This window comes from Rana temporaria, chromosome 8 (genome assembly GCF_905171775.1).
Source record: "Rana temporaria chromosome 8, aRanTem1.1, whole genome shotgun sequence".
Lineage (NCBI taxonomy): Eukaryota > Metazoa > Chordata > Amphibia > Anura > Ranidae > Rana > Rana temporaria.
In genome coordinates, this window is record NC_053496.1 from 73112347 (window position 1) to 73133707 (window position 21361).

Here is a 21361-nt window from a genome sequence, read left to right on the forward strand (position 1 = left end):
ATTTTTTCGTCGGATATCCGATGAAGCTGACTTTCATCAGTCTTACCTACACACCATCGGTCAAAAATCCGACCGTGTCCAACGCGGTGACGTAAAACACTATGACGTGCTCAGAAAAATGAACTTCAATGCTTCCGAGCATGCGTCAACTTGATTCTGAGCATGCGTGGATTTTTGACTGATGGACTTCCACACAGACGATCGTTTTTTTTCTATCGTTTTTTTATCCATAGGAAAAATGTAAAACATGTTCTATTTTTTTTTCACCGATAGAAAACAAACCGATGGGGCCCACACACCATCGGTTTTTCCGATGGAAACGGTCCATCGGTCCGTTTTCATCAGACAAACCGATCGTGTGTACAGGGCATTAGTTTCAATTTATTCACCATTCCAATCATTACGGCAATGTTATATCGTTTAACTAGCTTGATATCAGTTTGCAGCCTTAGTTGGAATAAGCCAGCACACACTGAATGTCATGTTGTATATTAGGAATAATATGTGTGTCTGGCCAGCATCATCACACACCATGCTATTGCTGTGTTCTGGAATTTAAGCGATTAGCTATCAGAAGTTAATTCTACCAAATAGTATCCAGACTGCTATACAGGGGAGGTCTAAAAAGGGGGAGTGTATTCCTGGATTATCTAGTATCTGCAAATGCAGCCTTCACTAAAGAAATAGGAAGTTCTCCTCCAGGGGTACCTACATGTAATGCTAGAATGCATGAGCTGCCAGCAACAAATACACAGCTCTTTCATGGTCAAATAAATCTGTTGAAATAACATAAAAAAAAAAAAAAAAACATTATTAAAGCAATCTTAAAGGAAACATGTGCTGCGAGGAATGTATAGGATGCCATTGCCAATGTCCTTCTTAAAGCGGAGTTCCGGCCACAATTTCACTTTTTAAATATAAATACCCCTGTAATACACAAGCTTAATGTATTCTAGTAATGTTAGTCTGTAAACTAAGGTCTGTTTTGTTAGGTTGTTACAGCATTTAGACACTTTATAAAATAGAAATTGACTGGGGCCATCTTAAGTGTGGGCATCATGAAGCCAGACTGTATGACTTCCTGGATTTCAGCCTTGCAGATCTCGCACATGCTCAGTGCTGCACAAGCAGTGTCATATGATTCTTTGAGACTGGGGAGTGCACAGATTCCTGGAAAGTTACACCCACTACATTCTCAGGAGTCTGTGCGGTGTAGGTTAGGAAGCTTTAGCACCTAGGAAGAGGAAGAGGGAAGAGGGAAGATTAACTATTCTGCCTAGCAACAACACTTTGAAGGCATCTAAAAAAAAAAAAAATTCTTAAAGGACTAATGACATTTTTTTAAAACTACTGATGTAATGTTATATTTATGGGTGGAACTCCACTTTAAAATGCATCATGACAGGGTTTCTCCGATCTCAGTGATGTCTCTAATCCAGAACTAGCATGGAGATCAAGAAGTTGTTTCCCAATCGATTGGAATTCCTAATCTGCAGTCACTTCTAAAAGTAATTAACCCATTGGATCATTATGATAACCAGGGAACTCAATGGCAACCTCCAAAATCTAATGGCAACCTCCTCTAATCTAGCCTTTCTCAACCTCTTTGCTCTTGAGGAACCGTTGAAAGCATATTTAAAATTTGAAGAAACCCTAAAATAATGTTCTCATTTACAGCTCACAGTACACTAGTGTGATCAATGAGTTATAGATATAGAAATAAATATGTAGATATAATAAACACTAATAAAATATAGAATAAAATTGTGTACTAAATGTTTGAATGACAGTGAATTTGCATTGGTGTGCAATGGCATCGCTAATGCTAGTCATAGATGGACCACTTTTTTTTGATCAGCCAGCGGGATCACACTCCGCCCCCTTTTTGATCAGCCAGCAGGATCGCACTCCTCCCCCACAGTGGGACTCCTCCACTTTCAGAATATGCTGATCAGCGATTTGAGAAAAGTTTTCCAGCATTCCTGTCCCGGAATTAAGATTTACTTCTGTCAAGCAGGAACTGGCCATTCATTGCTCCCTGCTGAACTGGCTGAATTTTGTATACATCTGTGGCCAGCTTAACTTTTTATTGGTGAAAAACTCGCTTTTGTATTAGTGTTTAGTGCAAACATTTAACTTTGTGTTGGTGTTCAGAGCACAGCTTTACATTTTCATTGGTGGTCAGGGAAAACAAATTCAGGGCCAGCTGAACACTGGCTAGTGGTCTATCAGATAAGGCTGGCTGGGGCTGTGGATTTGTAAGAGAGGAGACTAGTTAAAGTGGTTATAAACCCTTGCATATACCAAGTGAAGTGAACAGCCTCAGATGATACACAGAGATCAAACAAATCCTCCTTTTTAAATCCCCCCCAACACAAATTTCATATCTGGTGTTGGGAGAAGAGAGACAACACTTAGAGCTTTGGAGATAGATAAGTAAACATTAACGATGCTCTGCTCAGGTTCCATGACTGAGGTTTACAACCACTTTAATGAGAAGTAACTCACTCCATACTGTTCTCCCCTCTGCCCTGATCTGGATAGGAGAGGGGCTCCCGCTGAATATGACCTGGGGACCACATAGGCTAGCTGAGATGGGAGTGCAACGCACATGAGCATGCACTGTAGGCAGAGTTATAGTTCCAGCTCTCATCACACTAAGCATCCAGTCGTCCAACAACTATAGGGTAGAAAGTGAGGCACTGTTGAGCGGATAAAAATCCACTGTAAAGGCGGCGGGACCCCTGGAGACCTCTCTGAGAACACTAGTTGAAAGCCCTGCTTTAAACTTTTAAATTCAGATTGTTTTTTTGGCATGTTTGAAGGAGGAAGAAACTTTTCATGTGCCCTGTTGCCTCAATATTTTGTGTCTTGATTAAGTCTTATGCTGGCTATACACCAGGGGTGTCCAACATGTGGCCCGCGGAGCCCTCTGATGTGGCCCTTGACCTCCTGCTCTGGGATGGCAGGTTGGCAAGCCAACATCGTGGGTTGCCGACCCGCCATCCCAGAGCATCAGTGTTGTGAATGAAGCTGGTGGTAGAGGAAGCAAGCATCTGTGGAGCAGAGCAGTATAAGCTGATCATTCCTGTATAGCACCTATCACAGGCGGAGTGATACCTAATGCACTCTGCCTGGGACAGCAACAGCCTTAGGCCCCTTTCACACGATCAGTTCAACCGAATCGGACCATCCGTTCTCCTTTATGGAGCGGCAGATGTAAACGGACTTGTGTCCATTTACACCCGTAAACCACCAATTTTCTAAAAAAAATAAACTAAAGGGGATCCACCCCCTTCCATCTGGGCGGATCGTATAAGAGGGCCCATTCAGTAGTGTGGGCTGTGTTGGTGTCTGCTCTGCATATTCAGAGAGCGGACACTGACCAGACATCTGCCTGGTCCATTCATTGTGGACCACGACTGGTTACTAAGTCGCTTAAGTGGCCCTCACTCTTCAAAAGGTTGGGCACCTGACCCCTGTTATACACTATTAGAATTTCATTCAAACTTTTTTATTTTGAGAAAGTTGGTTAGTTGCAACAATATAAATTTCTTGACCACAGTGACAAAAAAATTCAAAGGAGCAGGATGGAAAAAATAAATTAATGAACAAATTTCTAACCGTGAAAGTGTTGTTTGTTCAGATATTTACATTTCTTCCTAAATTGAATGTTAAAAGCAACTGAAATGTTGTCCAGTCATTGAAAGCAAAAATCATTTTTGTGGAGATGCTCATTCTAAAATCTAATAGTGTATAGGCTGCTAAGTCTAATGGGTTAAAAAGAGAACTGTAGAGCGCTGATTGCAAGGTCACCTAGCAAGTTAAGTGAATGTTCTTCTTGTCCTGTAGCCATAGATATTGCTGGTATGTCTTTATCATTAGTCACACTGCTATTGTAGTCAATCAAAAAAAAAAAAAAAGTCTTGTCATCTTTGCATTAGCTACATAAACCTAAAAACCCTGCTTTCATTTGCTGTCTGTAGTGACTGCATGGATGGAACAACAACATTCAACAGCAAATGTTCTCCCAACACTTGCAATGTTCAATTCTGCCTGTTATCTTTAATCACATAACAGGGAAAGGTACCTTGGTTTGTCAATTATTAGCAAAACACATTGTTGTGGACCTTTACCACTGGTACACAGATAATGAACTCATGTACAGACCACCCACCATTATACAGCCAATATATCTGCTTGTATATTAGGCAAGGATAGGAAATGTAATTGTGGGAAAGTAGTGATGATACGCATAGGCGTGCGCACATAGTTACATAGTTAGTCAGGTTGAAAAAAGACACAAGTCCATCCAGTTCAACCACAAAACAAAAATAAAAAAATAAATAAATAAACAAACAAAATAAAAAACACAATGCAATCCCATACACCCAACTTCATACCCACAGTTGATCCAGAGGAAGGCAAAAAACCCCAGCAGAGCATGATCCAATTTGCTGCAGCAGGGGAAAAAATTCCTTCCTGATCCCCCGAGAGGCAATCGGATTTACCCTGGATCAACTATACCTATAAATGTTAGTACTCAGTTATATTCTGTACATTTAGGAAAGAAACCAGGCCTTTCTTAAAGCAGTCTACTGAGCTGGCCAGAACCACGTCTGGAGGGACAGGGAGAGAAGAAAAAAGGGACATAAACAGATTACATAAAAGATCAACAAATTTGACCAAGTTGATGAGAATGGAACAATCCAAACTGAACTTCTTCGTCGCAATAGGGGAGGCCCCATTGATCCCCCAGAATGATGCTCTGACCTCAAAGCGCTCCAATACAGGTACCCCAAGGGTACATTTTTATGTCCCTTTTTTATTCTCTCCCCCCCCCCTCTTTTTCACAAGTCCCCGCTGCACATAGACAGGGATGCCATTTTCGGGGTGAGCAGCACCATCTCTCGACAGATGTGTTTTGTCTCTTTTTCATATGTAATTTACTGACCCCTTCCCTTTCTGAATAAACACAGTAAGTGATCAGTAGTGTGTGTTTGAGCTTTGGGGTGCACACCCTAATACAATAGGCTGTGCACACCTATGATGATACGTTAACCAGTTGCTTTCATAATATAAGGTGCTTACCCACCCATAGGCAACTTTCTTTAATAAATTATGCAAGAAACACTTCAACCACAAGAATGTAGACTAGGCCTAATTAGTATCTCGCTGCGGTTTCATTGTCCTTATCTGCAGGCTGTGGGTGAGGAGATGACATTACTGTATTTATTAAAGAGGGAATTTACTTCCCTCCACACGTTTTGTCTTATTCTGTTAAGTAAGCGAGGTGAATAAAAAAATCGCTAATTTCCCCAATCCTCCCTGCTAAGCTATTATATTTTGACAGCGGGGAGGCTCCCCCACCGACCGATTACACTGATAAGCGCTGCCGGCTATAGCTTGTGGCACTGATCAAGTGTGAAAATCTGACAGGGCATTTTTACAGAAGTCAATCACCCTGACTAAACATGAATTTAAATTCTCCCGGTCCCTGCTGAACCGGCTGAAATAAGATCAATCTATGATCGGCCTTACCTTGTCCACTGTGTTGTCATTGAAAAACATACACATCCATCAATTCCAGCATTTTATGTAAAGCCCTCTGATGACATGCCATGCTCAGTGTGGTGGAGAGTGCTTGGTGCATATGCACTGTGATTTAGGTTGCCACCCAGCCTTGTGGGATGCATGACATGAGTATCCTAGGAGGCTTCGGGTAGGAAGGGGGATGTTTTTCCCACTTAGGAAAAAAATATATAGTATCTTTGATTACATGAAAGGAGGGGAGAAAGTAGCAATATTCTTTAAAGAAGAAAACAAGAGTGAAGATCCTCTTTAACTGTGATAGAGTAGTGGCTTCACCCTTCTGGATGTGCTATTTTATAGGGGTACCTGACCCCTCGAAAGTCCCGCGCGGTCCCGAGATCCTCTTCACCTGGCCGCTGATTCGCTAGAGCGAATAGATTGAGAGCAGCGCAGCCATTGGCTGCCACTGCTGTCAACATCCAGTGACGCGGTGCGCCGAGGGGCAGGGCCGAGTGATACAGCGAGCGGCCATAAGACGTGGATCGGTGCCACTCTGTGCAAAACGAACTGAACAGTGGAGGTAAGTATCACATGTTTGTTATTTTAAAGCAACAAAAAAAATATTCCTTTACTAACCCTTTAACCTCGGGAAGTGGTATAAAATATTAGCTACCTTGCAATTTCAGTGAAAGGCACTAAGAAGTGTTTCTAGACAGAATATGATTTTGCTTCCTTATGCCATGATTTCCTTGGACCTACATTGTACATTACTGAAGATTTGTTGCATCTGGATGTGTGGCAGGTGAATCAAAAGAATGGTATTACAACTTGCTGGTACATATAGTCAGGTGCATAAATATTGGGACATCGACACAATTCTAATCTTTTTGGCTCTACACACCACCACAATTGATTTGAAAAGAAACAAACAAGATGTGCTTTAAAAGACTTTCAGCTTTAATTTGAGGGTATTTACATCCAAATCAGGTGAACGGTGTAAGAATTACAGCAGTTTGTATATGTGCCTCCCACTTTTTAAGGGACCAAAAGTAATGGGACGGATTAACAATCATAAATCAAACTTTCACTTTTTAATACTTGGTTGCAAATCCTTTGCAGTCAATTACAGCCTGAAGTCTGGAACGCATAGACATCACCAGATGCTGGGTTTCATCCCTGGTGATGCTCTGCCAGGCCTCTACTGCAACTGTCTTCAGTTCCTGCTTGTTCTTGGGGCATTTTCCCTTCAGTTTTGTTTTCAGCAAGTGAAATGCATACTCAATCGGGTCAGGTGATTGACTTGGCCATTGCATAACATTCCACTTCTTTCCCTTAAAAAACTCTTTGGTTGCTTTCGCAGTATGCTTCGGGTCATTGTCCATCTGCACTGTGAATCGCCATCCAATGAGTTCTGAAGCATTTGGCTGAATATGAGAAGATAATATTGCTCAAAACACTTCAGAATTCATCCTGCTGCTTTTGTCAGCAGTCACATCATCAATAAATACAAGAGAACCAGTTCCATTGGCAGCCATACATGCCCACGCCATGACACTACCACCACCATGCTTCCTGATGAGGTGGTATGCTTTGGATTATGAGCAGTTTCTTTCCTTCTTCATACTCTTCTCTTTCCATCACTCTGGTACAAGTTGATCTTGGTCTCATCTGTCCATAGGATGTTCCAGAACTGTAAAGGCTTTTTTAGATGTTGTTTGGCAAACTCTAATCTGGCCTTCCTGTTTTTGAGGCTCACCAATGGTTTACATCTTGTGGTGAACCCTCTGTATTCACTCTGGTGAAGTCTTCTCTTGATTGTTGACTTTGACACACATACCATGGTGTCCAGGTCAGGACAGAGCAAGGCTTGAGCCTGAGAGGTAGTCCATGGGGAACAGAACAGCTAGGAAGCTGTAAGGAAGACACAAAGCTAAGGTGCAGCGTCTGTGTATAAACACTGTGGGGTAGATCCACGTACAACGGCGTATTAGTGCGCCGGGCGTAGCGTATCTAAGATACACAATATGCCGCTGTAACTTACTTGTTTTTGTTTTGAATCCTCAACGAAAATGCGCCGTAAGTTACGGCGGCGTAGTGTATCTCTTGCGGCGTAAGGGCGCGGAATTCAAATGGATGTAATGGGGGCGTGTTTTATGTAAATACGTTGTGACCCGACGTAAACAACGTTTTTTTTAACTACGCATGCGCGGAATTTGACCAGAAGAAGCCAATGCTTACGACGGTGACGTCATTCTACGCAAATTTCTATTCGCGAAAGACTTGTACGTGGGAACGACGGCCATACTTAACATTGAGTACGTCACCATATAGCAGCTTTAACTATACGCCGGAAAAAGCCGAACGAAAACGACGTAAAAAAATGCGCCGGGCCGACGTACGTTCGTGGATCGCTGTAACTAGCTAATTTGCATACTCAACGCGGATTTCGACGGGAACGCCACCTAGCGGCCGCCGAAAAATTGCAGCTTAGATCCGACGGCGTACTAAGACGTATGCCTGTCGGATCGAGCACAGATGCCGTTGTATCTTGTTTTGTGGATACAAAACAAAGATACGACGCAGGAAATTAAAAATTACACCGGCGTATCAGTAGATACGCCGGCGTAATCCTTTTGTGGATCTGCCCCAGTGTGCGTTGAAGCGCCAAAATGTAAATAAAAAAAAACCCACAGCAAAATGTGCGTCAACAAAAACTACATAGTGCACATTAATAAAAGTTCCAAAATGTGCATTTAAAAAATGTCAAAATGCATGTAAAAAAAGTGGCAAAATTTGAGAAAAAAATGCAACATTACTTGCTCAATATAAACGTTGAGTAATTTTAGCAATCTATTATTGCTTGAGAGTAATATGTGTTAGGCCGCGTACACACGATCAGTTCATCCGATGAGAATGGTCCGACGGACCATTTTCATCGGTTCACCGCTGAAGCAGACTGATGGTCTGATGTGCGTACACACCATCAGTTCAAAAACCGATCGAGTCCAACGCGGTGATGTAAAACACAACGGCGTGCTGAAAAAAATGAAGTTCAATGCTTCCAAGCATGCGTCCACTTGATTCTGAGCATGCCCTGGTTTGGAACCGATGCTTTTGCGTACTAACCATCAGTTTTGACCTATCGGTCAGGCGTCCATCGGTTCGATTTTAAAGCAAGTTCTCTGTTTTGGGACCGAATGGCAACAGACCGATGGGGGGTACACACGGTCGGTTTGGACCGATGAAACAGAACTTCAGTGCGTTTTCATCGGTTTGGACCGACCGTGTGTACGTGGCCTTAAGATGGATATCCCATATGTTTCTGTGCCTCCTGGTGTGAAAAGTTTCACTATTTGTCCACAAATCTTTAGGAGATGATGACTAGAAAATACAGTGTCAACAATGAAACAATTCTGGATGCAGACAGCCAGTGTTCATAGTTCTTCCCAGCCGGAAGTCTCATCCTGTAAGACAGCTGTCATGTACAGTTTTGTACTTGCGCCAGGTAAAGGGCAGCACACCAAGGCTCTAGGATCAAGTAACGCAAGTGCATAATACGGCCTGTATTATTCCTAAACCATCTACAATAAACATTGATTCTTGACAGTGGAGATGGTTTGTATCTGGGTTTAGAAGGCACTATACGGACTTTCCTTTGGAATCTAAATCCTCTTAATCCTCTTACTTTTCATATGTTCCCGCTTGCTGGTTTAACTTACAAGTAATTATCTGCTGGTTTTCCTGCTTCATAAGAAAACATTTTTTTTTTTTTGTAATTGTGTTGAAATTTACAGTAAGGTCCTTTTTTTCCTCCGCAACAGAAAGAAATGTGTTTATTATAAGAGATTGTAAAATAATAATAATGATAAATAGTAATGACTATTTCTCTATAAATATGGAATCTTTTGTAAAGCATTTAGGGATTTGGTTGGCAGTTCACATGAGCTTGAAGAATGAAGAGGACTGGATTAGCCAAGGCTACACTTGGCCATGTTGGTTCATTTTAGAATGCAAAGAGGATGCTGAAATATCCACAAAGCTAAAGTGGAACAAATTGCCTTAGTTAAGCTGCTGTATCATTCTAGCAACCTTGATAAATGGTTTGTGTGTGTTTTGCACAAATAAATGATAATTTGTACCTTGGATTATATTTCTTGTAATTGTACGAAAAAGTTTTAATGTATAGAATTGTTTTAGCATGGTACAGCCATAAACTTTATAACAGACGTGCATACACTTGGACCCTAGAGCATTTGAACAGGATCTAAACCAGAATTTCTGTGTAGTGCTTCATCTTTCCAAAGCGCATGCATTTTTTATTTCACATTTGCATGTAATTAAACAAGCACAGATGACAGTTGCAGGCAACGCTGCCCATTTTTCAAGTCATACAGAATAATATCACAAAACGTTAGCTCCGAGAACAAGACGTATGTTACCTTATCGTCATAGTAACCAGGATACACAAATCTCTGTTTCTCTGAGGTCTAAAAGTAAAAAAAGATTGGAAGGTAAAAAGATGATCGCTAAATATATGGAAGCGCTTTTGTATTTCCATGTGAAACAAGTTCAAAGCAAGCAGGATCTGAAAAGAAATAGATCTAAGAAAACATTGGGATCGATTTACTAAAGGCAAATAAGATGCTCACAAACTTTCTTTTAGCTTGGTGAATACGGGGAAACTGTTCTGACTTCCATCATCCAATCATGTTCAATCAAAAATACAGCTTTTTTTTTAAAAAAAATCTTGTCTGTGACTGGGTATTCTTTGCAAAGTGAATTTTCACTGCATTCACTAAGCTAAGGGAAATTCCCTTGCAAAAAGCAAATTGCCTTACAAAGTGAATAGCCTTTTTGTCTTTAGTATATGAACCCCATTGTGTTAGAGACACTGCTTAAAAAAAAATACATATTACAATCTAGACCAGTGTTTCTCAACCTTTTTTCAGTCAAGGCGCCCTTTAAAATTATAGACCATCTCAAGGCACCCTTTTAAGTTATAGACAGTCTCGAAGCACCCCACTCTAAAATGTAAATAACTATTCTAGTAGCTTTACAAAATGCAGCAACATCCACACTTATTCCCCGTACACACGAGCGGTTTTAACATTGGGAAAAAAAACAGATGTTTTTTCCGATGGAATTCCGCTCAAGTCTGCCTTGCATACACACGGTCACACAAAAGTTCGGTGAACTTTTGATTGCCAAAATCGTGGTGACGTAAAAAACTACGACAAGCCGAGAAAATTAAGTTCTATGCTTCTGAGCATACGTCGATTTGTTTTCGAGCATGCGTCAAAATTTTGCGCGTTGGGATTTGTACACACGATCGGAAAATTCCAAACAGTTTTTTCCTGACAGGAAAAAAGAGATTGTGCTCTATCTTTTTTCAGCAGTTTTTCTGTTTGAAAAAGTCTGATGGAGCATACACACAGTCGGGATTCCAAAGGCTCTCATCAGACTTTTTCCAACAGGAAAACCGATCGCGTGTACCCAATGTTAGAGGTGATTTACTCTTTCAAAGCAAATACACTTTTGCACACTAGTATTCCAATGTTTCTTTTCTTCCTCAATTTCTCTCCATCAGTCAGCTAATGTGACCCCAGTGCTAAGGGAGAGGGGCACAGGAGGGTCAAACAAGGATGCTGTGGAGGCAGCAACAGACATCCTCCTTATTAACTGATGACAACATTGGTTTATAGGATGCCAGTGTCTAGAAAATCGTAATGGTGCATAATGAAAACCCCTGGCTTTCTGTAACTAAAAGGCAGGCTTGATCTACCTGCTGGCTTGTCTAAAATTTTAGTAAAATTTTTAGGCATTTGCCCTGAAGAAACCTCTCGGCACCCTGGTTGAAAAGGGCCCTGGATCCATTGTTCTAGAGCAGTTTGACAGCAGACCACCTTGGACACTCCTTAGTTTATCCTAATCTAAAGCCTTAAAACAAAATTTCCAATTCATACTGACCTCGGTGGATGCAGCATCAGACCGATGCTGCATATGTTCCCCGGCGTCTCTGCCCTGAGACTAAGACTGGGATGCCATTAAAGTTCATGTGCATGTAAAGGCAGGCATCCTGATACTATACATACATATACAATAGTGCAACAAAGAAATAAAAAGGAATTAAAGGTAAAAATACTTATTGTCCTGTTTCTGTGCGTTTGTCCAATCAATGAGCATAAGAAGGTTCTTGGCTAATGATCCTTGTTTTAATGGTAAAAAGAGAGCTCCAAACTGCGGATGCGGCCCCCTCTTTTTTGTTCTTGAGATGAGTGTGTACAGACATGATCTGACCAATACGAAGGTCTAATGAATGTCACCATGTTTATGACCATGTACAGGTTTATACAGGAATTAATGTCTTTGAATACTTAGTTTGCATTCTGGTAACTTGTGTATTATTGACCAGCTTGAAATTACCTTTTGAATGAATACAGATGGGAATAAGATGGCTTTTTCACCTAGGAGAGTTGATGTGTCCAGTTTACAGCCAGTCGGAAATGCGTATTTGGCTGTTCTACCATATAAGCTATTTATGAAAGGTGATAAATCTGATACTGTTAGTGAAAAGGGATTACTTTTAATTTTCTAGTTACTCTGAAAGTTTTATGATGCCCACAAGTCTGAGATGTGGATTGTGTTAGGCCTGCCATAGATTTTCATAAAATCGCTTGATTCCTACTTCAACACAATCAGTGTTGATGGGGGGGGATTCTTCCTCCTGAGCCATTGTGTTCTTCCTGTTGGGGTGCACCGGAAGCCATCCCTTCCGGGAAGACACAGTTATTGTTGCTAGCTAAAAATAATTGCATGCTAAATATACGGCAAGCTGGATGTACCCAAGACGGTCGATCGCTGGATGACCGAGATACAATCCATCTATGGCAAGCTTTATATTCTGCTAAACCTATCAAAGTACTGATAAGGGTGTCTGGAATGCAGCTAAAAGTTTGGTAATTGTACAAGATGCCACCTTGTCTTCTGGGTACATTGACAAGCAGCTGCCCTTTTGCTTAGTAACCACAGGGGTGAGTCACTTAGCACTGCTGCAATTTGCAGAATGCCTTGTATTTTTCCAAGGAATACAAGGAATTTCACACTTATACGATGCAAATGCGTGCGATTCTCATGCAGATCTTTCCTGAAGTTCAGTGTGATTTTGCATTGCAATTTGTGCTAGACAGTGCGATTGTAATGCAAATTGAATGCGTTTTTGTATGGGATTGGGCGCAGCTGTGATTTCTGAAATATGTAAAAATCTACACAGACTCGCACAGAACTCTTTTTGTTGCCGCATCACAATCGCAATGCATAGATGTGAACGACCAGATATCAACAAAAAATGGTCTTAAAATATGTCATGATTTGATACTTTCTGAATAAATATTTTGTTTATTAGGGCATTATATGCTGATCGCTTTGTCCATTAATTGTTTTTGTTGTAAGGAAAACCTCTAGCAGCTTCTGTCTGTGCTGAGTAAGAAAATGCATTGGCCCGTGTCCCGAAACAGGATGCGGGCAATGCTGAACACTTGTTTTTGGAACAATTGCCTTATTTAGATGGCGTGAACTTGTGTTACCTCAAAGCGTGACGTCTGTTAGGGCACAGTTGATGTTTACAAAAACAGCTTTGTGAGGGGCAGCAGCCATACAATGTAAAATAGAACTATGTCAGTTCTTACAGAGCGAGCATAGGCTGGATATTAGCTGGAATAGCTAACGTCAGTCCTTTATGATGGCGTGGGAGGAAGTGTGGAGCCAAGTGAGATTCAATGTCATTATCACTTGCGATAATACTATTTGCCAGTAATGGATTTCCATTCCTGGCATCAAGGCACAAAGAAGTGTGGTTTTTATTTTGGATGGATCTTCAGAACCAAAAGCTACTAGCTAACGCATAGCGGTCATTTATGTTCAGTTGTGAAAGGAAGCTGTTTAATTGCATTATTTCAAAACAACGATGTTCTTGCATGTGGGGGGTTCTTACTTTCCATTGTGTACAGTAGATTAGTGTTTCCTAATGCTAGTCATCAGGCACCCCCACCAGGTCATATGTTGAAGATTTACTTTAATGCACACAGCTGGGATAATAACAGATCCTGTGTTGCTGATAAGCCTTCCCTGTCAGCATCATTAAAGAGGAACGTTCGCTCTTAATAAAATCGAAGAACGTTACTCAGCTACGGGAAAACCAAAAGTCAACAGCTATAAGTACTTTAGGTGCTGTTTTTTAAAAAGCACATCTTTACCAGCCCATGAAGTCCAGCATAATCTTCCTTGCACCCGATTGTTCAAAAGTCTTCTTCCAGGCCACAATCTTGCATTTGGGAGCCAGATGTTATTTGATCACCTGATCACTCACAGAGACCAGAATTTAGAAAGTAGGGAATGGGGAGCTGACGTTACACTCAGTGATGGGTGCTGATTGGTAGGAAGGGACACATCCCCTTCACACAGCACACAGGAACAGAGCTGAGGCTGTCCATCTCAGGCCATGTGCTGGAGCTCCCCTGTCACCTTTTTACCTCTTGATGTCAGGAAAATGTGTCAGGCCTCGTACACACGACCAAGTTTCTCTGCAAAAACCAGCAAGAAACTTGCTGGGAGATATTTTTTTGCCGAGGAAACCGGTCGTGTGTACATTTTCCTTGAGGAAACTGTCGAGAAACTTGACAAAACAAAAAGAGAGCATGTTCTCTATTTCCTTGACGGGAATGGAGAAAATTGGCTTGTCGAGTTTCGACGGCTTCACAAGGAACTCGACGAGCAAAACGATGTGTTTCGCCCGTCGAGTTCCTCGGTCGTGTGTACGAGGCTTCAGAAGTGACTCATGCAGATGGCAGAGGAACGAGGCAGCACACAGAAATTACACTTAGTGCTCTGGATTCAGACAAGTACACACTATAAAGAGATATGCTTTGTTCATATTTCATGTCAGAGGTTTACAGCCACTTTAACTGTTGCCAGTAAGTACTGTGTGGGAGTGTTATCTTGTTGCATTCACATTATCAGTGCCAGTGTTGTAAGACCAGGACTGCAGTGAACTAATCCCATGGGCAGGAAATAATATTTATTGGAGAGTTCTGTCTGTATATCGACAGAGTACAGAATGTTCCATACAAGAAAGCCTTTGAGGTTTTTTTTTTTAGTTTGAATTAATCATAACTAGTGGCAGTTTAAAATTATGTAATTTTATTAACACAAAATTCCAAAAAAAAGCTTGCATGGCAATTGTATGTATCATATTAATGAACGATTTTTGCATAAAGTTGGTTTATTCAGTTTTTGCGTTTGTTGAGGCCACTTGGATACACAATTGTGGGCATTGTGTAAAACGTATTGTAAAGTAGAATACCTTTGCTTGCTTTAGGCAACACCAACTGTTCATTTAGACTTCTCAAGATTTGGTAACCGTAAGGCTATACATATGGGTCCCAATTGACCTCTTTTGTCCAAAGTTGCCTCTTAGTTTAGTTTGTTTTTTGGGTCTGTATAAATGAATATCCCATTTAATAACATGTATTTTTTTATACACTGCTCTTTTTTTTCTGTATAAGTCCATGCTGTAATTACGTAGATTTTCTCCTAATTCTATGTATTTGTCCAGAGAGAGCAGTCCAGTAATTGTTCTCAGTTATTTACAATTTTCACCTAAAATGTTCGTATAACGTTTTCATTGCTAATGATGTCCAGTTTGAGTTTATATAAATGTAGGAATGGCATCTAAACTGATTTATCAGTTATTAACAGTGGTATATTGGAGCACTCTCTTCCCTAGACATTGTAATGTTTAAGAACATCCTTCTTTTACAGAGCAAGATGTGTGTAATGCCTTAAAGTGGATCTTCACTGCATCTGAGCACAAACTAAAAACACAATTTCATTAATTTTTAATATTCAAAGCACGCTCCTCCATCTATCCATCCATATCTCTATGCTTTAATTTGCTGAGAAATCACTTAAAAAAACAATCCCCTACCATTCTGACTGTGTAAGGGTAAGGGCAAATAATTCATGTAGCATTTACTTCCTGTAATCCATCTGTTCTTAGCTCAGGGATGCATGCAGGAAAGTGTGGTTAGCTGAGAAAACTCCTCCTCCCCTCTTCCCTTCCTGAAGACTCCAGGGATGTATGGCATCATTTGCCTAGGCAAGAAACCAGGAAGGAACTGAAGAAATGTAAAAAAATATTATCTGATCACCCACGGTGTCTATGGGTCTCCTCATTGAGAAGCTGCAAAATGAGGCAATACAGAGCTGGTGTTGCTGTTGTGGATTATAGATATTCAGATATTTTTGTCGTATATAATTTCTGCTGTTGAAGACAGTTCTTCAGTTTCCATGTCGCACTTTATCTACAAGTGTGATCATATTATAAACCTGAAAAGCCAAATAATTCAATGGTGTCATTTATTTTGCCTGTACTACAGATATAATCCTTGAGGTACCCATAGGTATGCAATGAGCATCACTCATTCCAGCTGTGGAGGTGACCATCTTGTGCAACCATCTTGTCAACCTCTCCACTCTTCACATAAATGTGAATCTCCAGTGTGCATGTTTACAGTCTTGTTTTTAGACAGTTATACTTGAGGGTAGTTGGGTTGCCCTTGCATATATGAACACCTTGGTTTATGTGTGCACCTCTAAGCAGTTGGATTGATCGGACTACACCAACCTCAGTCCTCAAGTACCCCCAACAGGCCATAGGCTGGGTTCACACCATGTACGGTGCGGGGCACAGAAGGGGGTCAAGTGCATCACCATTTCAGGTCTGAATTAGGTCTGAATTTGTGCCTGAATTCGGACCTAAAACAAAGCCAAAGACGCACAGGACCCATCTGTTGTAAGCTCCACGGCCACCCCAGAGATCTGTGAACTGCCTCCATTGAGAACCGGTCACAGTCTCCTGTCATGAGAATTGAATATGGGAAATCCAACAATTGCATAAATGTGAACTCGGCCTAAGAAGCACTGGACTAGAAGACAACATTTATTGTGTGAAGTCTATTTTTGTTCCTAGAAAGACTGCATAACCTGCTCTCTGGCTGTTTTCTCTTGTAATAATAAACTCTTCAGTCAGCTCCAGATTGCTTGCCACATTGAGAGCGGTTAATTATCATAGATCCAATGTGGTTTCAAAGTAAAATACACTACACAGGCTGTTACAATTGTCCTAGATTTCAGAAACTCCCCCGATGATTGTTGTGACATTGAATATCACTTTGTAGCACACTCCCATATATATATAAGCAATGTCCAGTGTATGTACGGAGTGGTTTATTGTAGGGAATGGATTATAAGACATAATGATTAGTAAAAAATCGATGGTATTTTGTGGAATACTTCTATTCGAGTCTGCAGCAGTGTCAGAGAGACAGTAAAACGGTATAAAGAAACATCTGTAGACTGTATAGCGAAACGAGTGCCAGATATACAAATCAGTATTATGTGAGCCCCAGCATAGCAGTTTTTTTGCATATACTTCTTCATTAGTTCAATGTTATTTCCAGAGTGAAGGTCAGTGCAGAATTAGATATAATAAAATGAACACTCTGTTTCAGTTGTGCACACTGTTAAAGTTATTCTACCTTTATACACATCTTTGCTACGTTGATATTCAAAGCCAGGTCAATAACATAATTTTGTACATGGTGTTACCATTAGATATTTTGTTACATTGTGCTTGTACAGGTTCTTAATGTTTCAATTGAGCTCATTTAGCTTGTTTAATCGTGAAAAAAAGCATACTGATGCTCCTAAACACTGTATTCATTAAATGTGCAAAGACCTCCATGGCATCAAGCAGCATTCAAACGTAGGACACAGCTTAAAGGGTCAGTCTACTAAAAACTGACATTTTAGTTTTTGGTTGATGCTTCAAAGTTGATCCACCTGACAGCTTGTTATATCTCTTTGAGACTGTATTGGTGAGATCCGCTTGACTTCCTTGGTCTGCACGTAAAGGATAATTCAACGGAGGTTCTAGAACAGGGGTCTCCAAACTATGACCTGTGGGCAATATCCAGGCTTTATCCCACTCCCAGCTAGGATCAGTGGCATATCCTCAGTGTGCACAGATTGGGTCAGCATAGGTTGCCTATGGTCTCTGGCTCTGATTTAAGGGGGATTGTAAAAAAAAAGGGGGGATTGGATAGAGGGACTTTGATAGGAACACTAATATAATAAAGGTTCTGATAGGGACTCTGAAGTAAGGAGGACTCTGATGAGGATCCTGATGTAGAGGGGGGGGGTTGCTAATGGGGTCCCTGATTTAAGGGGGGACTTTTGTTTGGCCTGCAAATATTTGTAATCCTTGTACTGAAAAGTTTGGAAATCCTTTTTTTCAAAAGCACACAGATTTTGGGAGGAACATCAAAAACTCACTGGTGGATTAGAACAAAGTCGGACTTTTTTTCGGGGGTTGTCTTCATTGAAGTTCATATAGCATATTAAAAAACAGAGACTAACTTAGCCCATTGGGATCCACCTAAAATATAATTAAAATGGACTAGGATAGGTGAGTACACGACTTTTAGGGATTAGAGGGTGTCATGATAAATACAATAAAATGTTAGGTTCATGTTAATAGGTTTTCTGTTCAGACACTCCATTCAAATGCATGCAGTGTTTGCCTACAGTTCAAAAGCACCTTAAGAGGACATGCTGCAGTCAAATAAATACAGAGCAAGGGCAATACAGGTCAAACAGCCTCTGAACGGCTATATGTACTGTTCAGTTAAAGTGGTTGAAACTTTTTTACCTCAATGCATTTCTTGCATTAAGGTAAAAAAAAGTGTTAACATTTGCTGTGTGCCCCCCTCAAACACTTACCGTAGTCCTGTATCGATCCAGCTGCATCTGATCTTCCCTCTCTCCCTGCTGCTCACAGGCTTTACTGAGGCAGCAGGAGCATATGCCGCATTGCAGAACTGCTCACAGGCTTTACTGAGGCAGCAGGAGCCTATGCCGCATTGCAGAGCTGCTCACAGGATTTAACTGAGAGCAGCAGGGCTATGCCTCATTGTGTGTGTCTATGGACACCCATAGCCTGGCTTGGGACTGAGCCCGCACATCTGCCCCAATAGCAATCGGCTTGCAGTTGGAGCAGGCACAGAAGATGAGAAGCGGAGAGCGCCAGAAATGTGGGACCCCAGAATAGAGGGAAGGATGCTGCTCTGTGTAATATCATTGCACAGAGCAGATAAGCATAACTTGTTTATTTATTTCAATAAATAAAAGTTCAGTAGATTTTGCGTTTTGAGGTGCTTTCCAAACTCACTTCAAAATTTGTTTTTAGTTGATCCTATTTTACTACCCTGTCTTATGACATACAGTATATTGCAAACGTGAACCTTTTAATTGTTGTTATTTTATTTGTTACATTGTTCTTTTCATATTGAGCTAGGATTACCAATCAGTTTAATTGATTGTTTCATTTATTCAAATGTTTCTACATTTATATACAGAAGACTGATATTTGTTTGATTAAAGCACATGGATTAAAAAAACAAAAACAATGTGTGTTTTTATACCTAGCCTGTTAATTGATGAAATATTTGCTTTTTGTCTTACAGCAGTCTGACACAAGTGCAAGTTACTTGAGAGCTGCCCGGGCTGGTAATCTAGAAAAGGCCCTTGATTATTTGAAAAATGGAGTGGACATTAATGTTTGCAATCAGGTAAATATTTCTTATTTTACATAGAAAATACTGAGATCTTGTGCACATTATGGGGTTAATTTACTTTAAGTATAGGTATATAGGCTGTTCAATTTGCAAATACATTTTCGCTTTGCTTAGTGAATATAGTGAAAATTCACTGTGCAAAGAATAACCAATTATGTGTAGGGAATATAAAACAAAAACAATATTTTTGCTTGCACGTAACGTAAGCCAGAAAAGTTTTATCTCATTCACTAAACTAAATGAAGAGTCCCTTGCAAAAAGAACAGCCTATTTGCCTTTAGTAAAGTAACCCCTATAGAAGCCACTAGAAGTGTTGAAAAAACTCACTAAAGTTGTGTTGATGGGATTTGAGTTTGGTGGTATCAGTTTGATATACTTCTAATGCCCTGTACACACGATCGGTTCGTCTGATGAAAACGGACCGATGGACCATTTTCATCGGACGAACCGATCGTGTGTGGGCCCCATCTTTTTTTTCCCATCGGTGAAAAAAAATAGAACCTGTTTTAAATTTTTCTTATGGTTAAAAAACCGATAGAAAAAAACGATCGTCTGTGGGGAAATCCATCGGTCAAAAATCCACGCATGCTCAGAATCAAGTCGACGCATGCTCGGAAGCATTGAACTGCATTCTTCTCAGCACGTCGTTGTGTTTTACGTCACCGCGTTGGACGCGATCGGATTTTGAAACCGATGGTGTGTAGGCAAGACTGATGAAAGTCAGCTTCATCGGATATCCGATGAAAAAATCCATCGGTTTAGATTCTATAAGATATCCGATCGTGTGTACAGGGCATAAGATAGTTATGAATTTATTGACCGATACATTTGACATTCTTTTAGACTTGTATGGAAATTCAAAACCTGCTTGAAGAAAACAAGTGTCTGATGGCACAGGCCCTTCAACTTACATTACAATAAAATGGGTGCAAATACTTGTGTATTCAACATCTTCAGTGCTAACGTTGAATGTTTTTAAATAGATGCATCTATGTTCTTTTTTTGGTTTTATGGATACCAGACAAAAAAGTAAATAACTGACTCAAATATATAATTTGCCCCGTTTGATATTTGAAAAAGAGTTGACTTGTCATTTCATCGATATTTCAGGTTTTGATAGCTGCTGGCGAGTTAAACTACCTGCATTTCTTAGGGACTGTTGTTGAGCTCTCTGCTCTTGAGCATCTTATGCCACGTACACACGATCGGTCAAACCGATGAGAACGGTCTGAAGGACCGTTTTCATCGGACCAAACCGATCGTGTGTGGGCCCTATAGGTTAATTATCCATAGGTTAAAAAAAAGCAATCTTGTTTTAAAGATGGATACCTAATCGATAGAAAAAAAACGATCGTCTGCAGGCACGTCCATCGGTTAAAAATCCACGCATGCTCAGAATCAAGTCGACGCATGCTTGGAAGCATTGAACTTCGTTTTTTTCAGCACGTCGTTGTGTTTTACGTCACCACATTCTGACATAACCGTTTTTTTTAACCGATGGTGTGTAGGCGCGACGGACCATCAGTCAGCTTCATCGGTTAACCGATGAAAACGGTCCATCAGACCGTTTTCATCAGATGGACCGATCGCGTGTACAGGGCTTTAGTCTACACACTTGCTGTGGCCATTTCCCTTTGTCCTGTTGTCTTCTTATTAATTTGGAGTGGAAGGGAGGTGAAAGTGACCTCACTGGGACACAGAAAACATCAAAATCCTGAAGAAGTTAAAAACCTTCTCCACTCTACTCTTCATTCATTAGGGGACACATCGTTAATTCTGAGACAAGAAGGTTATACTGCTGTCTAGAGGAGATTGCAAGCAGATGCATAACCCTCTGATCTCAGAATTAACTAGACATATGCAGAACGGAAAAATGTGTTTAGTTTCGGATAGATTAGTTGTTACTAATTTAGTTTCATTGATTTGTTTCAGAATCCATTTAATTTTGTTTTAATTTGGTTTTGTTTCATTTAATTTAGTTGTGTTTATACATTTTCCAATGCGTTACACATTTTCATCCGATTTGAATTCTGTGTAAAGAATAACTGGTTGTTAAGGAGCTGGCCGGGAAGCCAGCCACCACACCCTTAACAACCGATGACTTATCAGCTGTCAGCAGATTTCCCAAATGATGGCTG

General features: G+C 40.6%; 1 protein-coding gene across 28 annotated transcripts in view; it reads left to right on the forward strand.

Annotated features, from left to right (window-relative positions):
* ANK3 (ankyrin 3) overlaps nucleotides 1-21361 on the forward strand; it is a 391181-nt gene that overhangs the window by 103052 nt on the left and 266768 nt on the right. For all 28 annotated transcript variants that reach the window (XM_040362029.1, XM_040362006.1, XM_040362007.1 and 25 more), the window contains exon 2: nucleotides 19113-19217. In XM_040362029.1, coding sequence (XP_040217963.1) covers nucleotides 19113-19217 — 105 coding nt within the window. The remainder of the gene's footprint in view (nucleotides 1-19112; nucleotides 19218-21361) is intronic.